At 42.5% G+C, this 10,726-nt stretch overlaps 1 protein-coding gene across 1 annotated transcript; it reads right to left on the bottom strand.

The window, feature by feature from the left end:
* Window positions 1–1,974: 1,974 nt before the first annotated feature.
* dnm3b (dynamin 3b) lies at window positions 1,975–10,269 on the bottom strand. The gene is made up of 10 exons (XM_010797442.1): window positions 9,979–10,269; window positions 9,329–9,652; window positions 6,980–7,053; window positions 6,647–6,796; window positions 5,591–5,794; window positions 4,387–4,485; window positions 4,053–4,213; window positions 3,379–3,521; window positions 3,079–3,214; window positions 1,975–2,059 (listed from the first exon to the last, which is right to left on the bottom strand). The coding sequence occupies exons 2-10, from the start codon at window positions 9,487–9,489 to the stop codon at window positions 1,988–1,990; spliced, it is 1,200 nt and encodes a 399-aa protein (XP_010795744.1). The 5' UTR covers window positions 9,490–9,652; window positions 9,979–10,269; the 3' UTR covers window positions 1,975–1,987.
* Between the last annotated feature and the right edge of the window lie 457 nt (window positions 10,270–10,726).

Raw genomic sequence — 10,726 nt, 5'->3', positions numbered from 1 at the left:
AGGGGGCAGAGCAATTCCAATTTATAGCAACTTATACTTGATACAATCAGCTATATTGCTGCTGTTGTACTGCTCAGTTTGGTGCAGCAGCCAATTGGAACATCCACCACACTGTAAATCTACTGGTCCAATGAACCAGTGGATTGAAAAGAAATACAGTGGTAGTTAAAGTAAAGCAGAACGTTTTTTTCAAGTAATAAAATACTGATTTACAATATATATTGAACAATCCTATTGCCTTGAATGCCTGTTTCCACACCAAAAAATAGCTTGTCATGATAGAAAATGGTGGACAACATGTATTCTTCTTGTAACTTTATTCTACATTTTTTGGTAACAATTTACTGCACATGAGACACTGGTAAAGGAGGAATTAAAGGATAAGGTTAAAATGACTCGATGTATTAACAACAGCCTTATTTGATACATTTCAGGTGCCAGTTTCTTAGATATCCTTAGTATATTCTCTCCAATCAGATGTATTGAAAGCATGTAAGAGGGGGCCATTGTGTAATCAAGTGGGAATACTAATGTTCATACTGGAGCATGGTCAAATGGGGGAATGAGAGAGTGCACTGGAAAGCGTTTTGTTCAATATCAGCTGGCCAGAATTTACCAAAATGTTGTGTTGGTTGCCTGGTAACTGTATTATTCGGATACAAGTGGAGCGAGTGTTGTAAATAAGACTCCAACCAGTTTTTTTATTTTCTTTACTGCTTGTGTTATGTCTTCCTCTCTCTCTGTCTCCCTATTGCAGTATGCTGTATATTCTGCCGTTGTTACAAGTGAATAGTTGCAAAACCATATCAAATGTTTTTTTTTCCACCTTTGGTCTCCAGGACCTGTCTTTCTTTTCATGGGTATTGACTCTGAGAGATCACAGATCCACAGTTGTGACAGGGAACTCTTACCTTGGCAGAAGGGATGAAAGGCATGGAGTAAAGCGAGGTCAGACTCTGCTGAGGGAATATTTCATCAAGCCATCAGTCTCATGTAGAAGGAAGTGTTGCTGAAGATTTGACAAGCACTGCTCCGTTTCTCTGTCGGCTCCTCTCCCTCTTGACCAGCGAAACAGCAGCAAGGTGGGAAATGTTCACCGGCTGCTGTGTATGTGTCCATTCCTGTGTCGGAGCAGTATTGTGTAGCTTAGCTTTGTATATATTTTTGGGTATTGTGCCCCATGTCTTACTTATCCCCATGAGTTGTGCGGATATACTATTATGGTAGCAACCAGTGGCGTAACTATTGACGGTGCAGCCGGTGAAACGCACCAGGGCCCAGACCCGGCCAGGGGCCAATGCAAAAATAAAATTAAAATAATATATATATATTGGCCTCAATGGCATTGACCGTTTCACGCAGTCTTCAAAGTAACCAAGCAACCTAAATTAATTTGTAATTTGTCTGTCCTATGACCTTGCTACCTTTCATGTCATGTGATACCTTGCGTGACGAGCGAACCGTTTAATCAACCTGTTGTAGCTAGCAGCAGCAAGTTCGGTAGCATTATAAAATATGTAATAGCTTGCATTTATAATGTGCAGCAAACCAAAGCACAAGAGCGGCGCCCAAAAGAGAAAGGACAAGAGAGAACAAGGAGATGTAACAGCTAAACTGACAAAATTAGACTGTAAAACAATATTTGCACCGGGGCCAATCACAACCTTGTTACGCCACTGTACTGAGCCAATATAGAAACACACAGCGGCTAGACTGAACATTTTAAAAAAAAATGACATGCTTCTCCCTTATTCATAAATTCCCATCAAAGGGATGTATTATCAACCAAATTCATGCATTTGTATTTCTATTGTGATGTTTTCTGCTCAAAATCAACATATTTGTCTGTCTTTAGCTTGTGAATAAATGTTTTTATAATGCCAAAGGGTAGTGATAGCATCACTGGTTGGTATATCAAATAGATGCTCTGGAACAACAGCAGAGGTTATTGAAGATAATCTATTTTCATATTTTGGGGGACAAATTCCTACCTGATACCATGGATGTTCTTAATGGCATAACTGATCTCGCGACGCATCTCCTTCTCATCACACTCCATCTGAGGGGAACAGAGAAGAGGAATTTAGATGAGCTGTAAACATTTGAAAGATGACGGCATGACAAAAGAGAGGATGACAGAGATAATAAAGAATAATTGTAAGGTTAAAAAAGAGAGGAAAAAGCAGCATTTGCACTATGCATTTGGAGATGTATTATTCATAGGGAAGCTATCATGCTGAGGGTATACTAAAGAGAGACTGTAAGAAGATACAGAGATTATACAATGTGTATGGGAGGAAACAGAAGAAAACTAAAGGAGGAAATAAACTCTGCAAAAAGGTTAATTTAGTTTTATATTCAGCCTTCAAGAGTTAATTGTCCTAAAATTAGAAAAAGGAAGTCTACTGGGGGTGTCATTATTTCAACTGTTCCCCATCCACTTTCCTTTGTTTCACGAATATTCAAGAGATGAGCCTCACTATCTCAAGACAGAATAAGGCAAAGGACTCAGAGCAACAGCTATTAAAGATATCGAGTTCAGAGGCTCAGTATTCTAAGCCTGGTCTTAGTTTTTTGTCCTATATTACCTTTGTTTATGACATTTAATAAAATATGGTTCTAATCAGTCCCTGAAAAAGAGCAAATTCAAAACTCTGCTGTTGATGAGTGTCCCCTTAAGCTAGCAGCTGGTTAGCTTAGCCTAGAACTCTGGTCAAGAGAAAACAGCAAGCTTGTCTTGATCCAGCACATCAAAACAACAAACTTTTTTTATATATTTCACTTCTTTGTAAAGATTTAACTAACTATTATAAAGCGTGAGTTAGTGAGCTTTGGAGGCCTTGGGATGTTGATGTTGATGCCTTCGCCAAGCTAGCTGTTTCCCTGTTTCCAGTCTCTGTGCTAAGCTAAACGCCTGCTGCTGGTAGCTGCCACACAGGGAGAACAGGGTAGAATAGATGGATGGATGGGTGTTTTTTGTATTTCAAATTTGTTGCGTAAAATAACTACACCCCATCAGATGTTTTCACTTGTTTTTTTTAAGTGCCATCTTTTTCTACAATTTGTTCGACATATCACCTTGACCAGCTCAAAGGGAAAACGCTCGTGGAATATGCGGTTGATTTTGGCTCCACCAGACAGCTCCACTGTGTCCACCTGATCACCTGAGCCTTCAATCCTTTTCTCAAAGTCTACAGAGAACTGCTGCACCATCCTGAAACAACCACAAATAAAGATAAGAATGATACAAAAAAAAGACCAGAAATTACACCCTGCTATTGGAAATTGGTGCCATGGGAGAAATTAATTAGGTAAGATATATTGCAGGATAGTCAAGCTTTATGACTAAATTGATGCAGAGAAAAAGGAGGCACTGACTGCAACAGCTGCTTGGTTTTGCGGGACGGGTCATCAGGTCGGTATCCCCGGTATTCCTCTGCCTCCTTGTCCAGAGCCAGCAGCTGGGACTGCAGCTTGCTGCGGAAAGCTGGCAGGGTGTCCCGGATGTGGTTGGTCAATTGCTGTGGAGACACAAATCCGACAAAACTAAACAAAATACAATCACACGGGAGCATCGATGAGGAAAAAAATGTCATTGGCATTTTGGCTGTACAGTGATGTAACAATAAAAATACTATTCTTCACTGTAGGAGCCTCAATGCTTTTTAGCCCTTATTTTTTATCATGACATACATAGTCCATCTCTTCAGAGGTTTGCTGTTTTCTTCCTGGGACAAAGAGTACCAAAAGTAACAAGCTTGATTTAGCCTCTTAGCGACTATGTTATTGGAGATTTAGTCTCTACATTCACAGTAATTGTAGATAACTTTCATGCAATAAAAATGCAAGGAAATATGGAATGCCTGCCTGAGAGAAATGATCAATTATTCGGAGCCGAACTAGAAAGAACAAATGCATTTTCCACCTACTGACAGTCACGCATCACCCACACTGATGTGCGGTACAAAGGAAGTGAAGAAATAAAAAGCCGCCCAGTTATTAATTATGTAAAGTGCACTGTGGAAAAGCACTGGGAGTAAATCTATGATCACCTCGTTGAGCACTCTCTGCAGCCGAGGGGTGCCCATTTTTTCAGCCATGTGCCTGTATCCCGGGTGGGACAAGAAGAACTTCCTCTCGGCCTCCAGAGCTGCCTTGATGTCTTTCTTTCCATCAATGTCCTTCTGACTGCGGTTCACCACTCCAATATAACCTGGGAAAGAATGAAAGAGGTAAAGGCAGGGGTAATACGTGGATATAAACAGAGAGAAGGCATGATAGGATTGTGTTTGGATACAGTGATTAAGTGCACAGAGAGAATTTGAGAGTGAAAAGAGAATACAAGACCTGGCAAAGCTCAATCTACTGTAAAACACACACACACACCTCTTCGCAGCGGCAGCAACTTGTTCTCCAGTACTTCTCGGGCATCTGTTCCCTCATCCATCAAATCCAGTTTGGTGATTACTCCAATAGTCCTCAGACCTAGAAAAGGGATCACAAATAGGCAGGGATGATGTAACAGAATTTATCAAATGCTGTTTGGAAGTTTAAGGCACTGTCTTTGTATTCATCATTTGGGTGACCTTTACAGAGTGAAAATATACCCAGCTTCTTAAAAATGAATGTTTTCAGATGGTTTTTTTCCAATGCAGTTTTGCATCCATATCCTTTATGTCTTTCCCTCTTCCATGTTTCTTTCTTCCTTCTTCCTTTGAAGCATTTTTGTCCGTTAGCATCCCTTCCTCCTTTCCCCCCCATGGCTGTATGAAGAGAACTGGATGAAATGTTGGGGGGGGGGGCGTTTACTCCTATGAAAGTTGCTCAGTGGTGCATGAAGCATAAATGGCCTGACTCACAGGAAAAAGAATACCCGGATCTTCCAGCGATCTCCTGCATCCATAGGGCCTGTAGAGCATGCACACTCGCATTTCCTTAAGCCCCGTCACGTAGCGGATTGGAGTCATTCACTTACAACTGTTATCCACTGATTCACAGATGTCTCTTTCCAAGTGTAAGCCAATGGTTAAAAGTATTTTTGGGGCCCAAATGACATCCCGCTCTGTCACTGCCACAGAGGGATAGTAACTCCATTTGGCCACTATGACAATGTGCTTACTCTGGGCTTGGCTCCCCCTGTATTCCTCTACCTCACTCTCCAAGTCTGATATCATTCACCCAACCCACAAGGTGAATGTGTCCTCCTCTTCCAAGCTAACTCATTTTCCATTCCTGTGTCCTCACCTCCTGTCTGAAGGTCAAACTCTTTGGGTATCAAATACCTTTCTCCTTTCTCCTTTCTCCTTAGCCTCAGTTTTTGTGTATGGAAATCTCTATCATATTTTCCTCTTTCTCCTATCTTTTGATGCTCTCCTTGTCCTCTATTTTCCCTTTCTCTCAGCCCCGTGTTTCTAATAATAATGACTCTCCCTGTGGATCAATTCTGCTTCCACATTCAGAGAGGTCAGAGAACAAGGTAAGCACCATCGCTACAGCTGACGGAGAATCAATGTATTGTTCAGGTCAGTCCCACTAACCACAAGGTCGCCTTTTAGCTGCTGCATTTATTTCCATTTCGCTCTCTCCTTACCCTGTGGATCGACGTCCTTTGCCAGTTTGAGAGCGTCGGAGTTGGCCAGGTCAGAGTTGGCCGGGGTAACGGCCAGGATCAGGCAGCTCTCTCTGGTGATGAACTGCATGATCATGTCTCTGATCTGCTGCTCGATGTCCACCGGCTGGTCACCAACCGGCACCTTGGTGATCCCCGGCAGATCGATGAGGGTCAGGTTCAACACTGCACACACGGAAGAATCACAATTAGAATATTACAGTTGCTCCATTTTAGAATAAAATAAAAGATAAATTAAAAAATGTAATTAAAATATTTAAGTTAAGAGTCAAATGTGCACAAGAAAATATTTGTATTTAATGTTTAAGTAATAATTAGCAGTACAAAAATGTTTTTAATAAAAAAGAATAAACATATTTGTATATAAATAATGCTGAATCGCAGTTTTAAAGGTGCATTGTAACATGTACTTGAATGTGTACATGGATGCTCAACATTACTGTGGCCTATTGTGAGTCAAAAAGGGGTATTCATTATTTAATTAACTTATTTATTAGCTAAGTGGTTTATGTTTTACTAGTGTCCTCTTCAGCATGAACAATTCATTTGAAATGAAAACCATATGTTTAGTTACAGTTGACCCCCGACCCAAAATCACCAAAATATCATTAGTCTCTGTTTAAAAAAAACTGTATGTTTTTAATGAAACTGATGAAAGACTACATTATATCTGGGCTGCATTTGCTCTTGCTAACATTAGGTGCAATGGCCTCCAGGATAGAAATACCTGCAAATGTTATGGGAATCACCAGGGAACTATCACTCCATTTTCATTTTACCTATAGGACTGCACGATATACTGAATCTCCCTCTTAGAATGTAAACATTAAGAAGAAAATGTTTGTGTAAAACCAATAAAGGCCTTGTTAATAATTAGCAATTATAACCGTCGATCTGTATCTCAGCCTTTCAAGAAGTAAGAGGTCATAATAGTGGGTGCTACCTGCAGGATGCATATGAGGTTGACCCTGAAATAGCTCTATACTTGACAGTGTAAGTTGAGTTATGTCTTCGCACCGTGAGGGGAGTACACCCGCAGGTTGATGGGGATGGGGGATATGCCTTTGTTGGCCCCGACGGCGCGATCCGTCTCCGCTTCGATCTCCTGACGGACCTCATCGAAGTCTGTGAACTTCTTCCCTTTGCAATGCAGGAATTCAGCCCATTCTAGGAGGGAGGAACATTGAGATATATAAATGGGATTATTGGTGGCAGCAGAGAGCAAACATGATGCCAGTGTGAGAAGGGAAAAAAAGAAAGCATAAAAAACACAGACATTTTTTTTAAATGAAGAGGGGGAGGCTGTGTTTGAGTGTGAATGCTAGCATGTGTGGGGGTGTGCGCACCCACCTGCAGTGGCGCTGATAAGCTGCAGAACCAGGGGCCTGCGGGTGACAATGCCAGATCCACGGGGCAGAAAGTCCCTGAGGAAAGACAGCCAATCAAAACTCATTCCATCAAACCACAGTCAATAAAACATGCATCAAAGAGTTTACAGGCATGGCTATTTGTGACTTAATGGTATCTTCATCTTGAGGCTTTCTTTTCCCTTTGAAGGGCAAATGTATTATAATTATACCTTATATAATGGAATGACAGCCACTGTAGGCCCTTCAATGTCACTAATCTGCTTCGCACCAGTCCAATGAGTGGAATGGAGGCCATTTTTAAATAAAACAGTAACTCCTAAAGCTTTCAGCTGCTGCTGCTGCAACACAAGAGGACAATCTGGCCTGATAAACAACAGGTCCAAATAAAGAGCAGCGTCCCTGATTAAGAGCCCTCCTATTTAAACAATAACGTCTCCATTTTCGGAGAGGTTCAACACCAACTTGTTTTGAGTGTGTGGGATAATGTGTCCATTACAAGGCCAGTGACCCCAACTGACATGTAGACTGTCTTTACTCCCTTATAGACATGAGGTGTTACATTTACTGTCGTCATGTGATCCTTTTCTCTTATAAAATACCGTGCACTTTGCACATTTGGCTTTAGATTTTCCTACTTGTGTTAAAAATAATACCTCTTAAAATTGCACTGCTGTTCCACTTTAAATTCTATATACTGCACTTGTTTTATTTTTATTTGTAATTGGTCATTTTACAATAGCCTTTGAAAAAAAGTTATATATTTCCTGCTTTTTGACAACTGAATTCTTGTTATTGTGTGGATGTAAGCACCACAAAAGCAAATTCCTTGTATGTTTATTCTGATTACAATGTCACACACCTGACCACAGCCCTCAAACCCCTATCCTGTGCTAAAGGTCTGTTCCAAGAAAACCTTATTAATACATACCGACCCACGGAGCTCCCTCAAGTGGGAAGAGGTTAAAAATAAATAAAGACAAGCCCACTACTTGTCCATTTAGCGCTGTGCAGGGCCAGATCTGGACAGATGGACCATTACTCAGCAGCACGACTCTCAATGAGGGCTGGAACTGGACAAATCAATGCATCCATCTGGAGCTGCACACATGCATTTCAAAACGGCACAGAAAGAAGCCACTGAAGACAATCCAGCTCATGTTGCACTTCCACAAATTGGGGGACTTGTGAGCGACAGAATGAATAAAAGCTTGAAATTGCAGCAACAGAAGCAAAGATAATTCCCTACAATTGGTCAGGCTTCAAACGCATTCAATCCTTCCCATAATGCAACTCAACAGCATCTTTTCTTATATGTCCTGCTCTGTTTTCTGTTCCTCAACATCTCCAGTTCCCAATGTTTTCTACTAAGAGCTTGCCCAAATTCAAACAACCTTAATGACATCATCATAAATGACCCTGATGACATTGTCAAGGTGACACATTTTGAAAAGCGAACTCCAGAGCCACATTATAATACAGCTGCTTTCAGAGGCCTAATAGTGCTCTCAATAGCGAGTCAATGACCTTTATGTAGAAATCTGGTGAAGTGACACTTTAATTTTTAACATGAATTACATTTGCATAGACACTGCGACAGCACATGAACTGCTACTAATTACTTAAGTGCATTTTACAGCAAATCCTGAAATGGACAATTACTGAAAATATATATATCCAACCCTCTTGAATGCATGTGCTCTAACACAGAAAGGAACCACATTGTTGGGCAGTTGTTGTGGGATGTGTCTGTATTTCAAATGGACTGATTTAACACTGTACTTGATGTGAGCAACATCATGTCACCCCTGGCTGCCTGATCCTTGCCTTGAATTAAAAAAAACAAAGCTCCTGCTCATAATTAATTTGTTGCGAGTGACCAAAATCCAGAGCGAGAAGATGAATATTCATGTGTGTTCTCAGGAGTGGGAGCTGACATATAGCCTACAGTATGGATGGTGTTTTTAAAATGAACACGTGCAGTGATGCATCTCTGCAACCAGCAGTTTATACAACACAGCATATGACATCATATTTTTGGGGGTCAACTGATTAATGCCTTGCAAAGGGTGCTTGGGAACTGATATTTCTAGGACTGAGGAAGACTGCAGTGTGAAATCCCCAAAGATGCTGCTGTAACCCAAATACCACTCTGTCAGGAGCCATAATAAAATAATATTCTGCTCGTGAAGGTCTCTGCTCATCACAACAACAGCCTTAAAGCTGGATGGTTTGAACTCTCCACTGAGAGAGATTGGCCCCATAGGCCTCTTATGTCATCCTCAAGGTTACCAGGCGAAGGGATTATCCTATTTGTGGTGGTCATTTTTACCTGCCTACAAAGTTCTCCAGCACGGAGCTCTTCCCGGCACTCTGCCCGCCGACCACCGCGATCTGCGGCAGGTCCAGGTTGCACGCCTGGCCGATGTAGCTGAAGGCATCCTGCAGCTTGTTGACCAGCGGGATCAGATCCTCCATGCCACGGTTTCCCATGGTGCCTTTGGGATCAGAGAATATAAATGGAGAGAGAGAGAGATAGAGAGGATGGAGGGGGGATTGTGGCGCTGCTATATTAGTCCAGGATACCGCGGTGCTTGTTCGTGGAGTGAAGTCATCTAGCCGCGCATTGCCCCGAGCCAAGCGAGGGTCGCACCGACTGAGGAGCAAAAGAAGAGAGCGGTGCAGAAAAAAAAGAGAGAGATGAGAACAGACAGGGACAGACAATTGCGCAGTTGCTCAGCAGAACCACCATAACCTCTCTCTCTTTCGCACAAACACAAACATACACGAAGCCTCTACTTTCAAGGGCATTTGATGAGTGGAGGCTCCATATTGAAACAAGGATCCACAAATCACGCGCGATTGACATGAAACCAAGGCAACAACAAACGTCGTGCAGATGCGGGTTGATATTTAATAAAAGACAATAGCATGCAGTGAGCTGTTATCATGACAAGGTGTTTGGTGTTGTGAGCAGCCTACCCCGCCTCAGTGTTTTCCGATGGTCGCTGTCCAGTGCTGAAGCGACGCGCAGATCAGGCAGCAAAGACGAGACCCCGGACGATTATACAAGCACCACCTGCTATGGCGGTGCATCAGCTTGATCCCCAACTGCTGTGATTAAAATGTCTTCGCATGTGGGCTTTCTGTTTTTCCGCACGGCTGAATGTCAGAGCGGTCTCATCCCGAACACAAATTTGACAGATTAATCTCTCTGTTTTTTCTCCTCGCCCCCCTCTTCCTTGCGTTCCGCGGTGTAAATTGCAACGCTGAGCCTCGCTCCTCTCTACAGCGTATCGACGCGGCGGCGGACCAATGAGAAGCGCCGGTTTTGAGACGAAAGAGGGGCAACGCGGCGCACCCATTGGCTGAGCAGGTACAGGTTTGGCCTACCTGAGCCCGCCCCCTGTTTACATCCGTGCCGTTGGTTGTGAGTCATGCGGCACGGCTGCGCATCGCTGCAACAGAAGAGGTGGACGCGCTCCTTCAGATCCCCTGCAGTATAGGAGCAGAAAAACAGCTGTCGTTCCTAGCGTTTCATTCATGCTACAGAACATGGCAGTCATTTAATGTCCCATATTAAGCTGCATATTTTTGATGACTTTGACATTGTCACGATCCATGTTTGAAAAAAAATGCCCACGGGCTTTAACTGGATAAAAAAAGGCCAGGGGGCTGATGGAGGCGCTCATGTGGAATGGACGCTGCCATTCTGCTTTAACCTCTCCCA

The sequence above is a fragment of the Notothenia coriiceps genome, unplaced genomic scaffold (assembly GCF_000735185.1).
Source record: "Notothenia coriiceps isolate Sejong01 unplaced genomic scaffold, NC01 NC01_scaffold00037939, whole genome shotgun sequence".
NCBI lineage: Eukaryota > Metazoa > Chordata > Actinopteri > Perciformes > Nototheniidae > Notothenia > Notothenia coriiceps.
The sequence above is the reverse complement of the archived record's forward strand: the minus strand, read 5'-3'. Positions and strand labels throughout refer to the sequence as shown.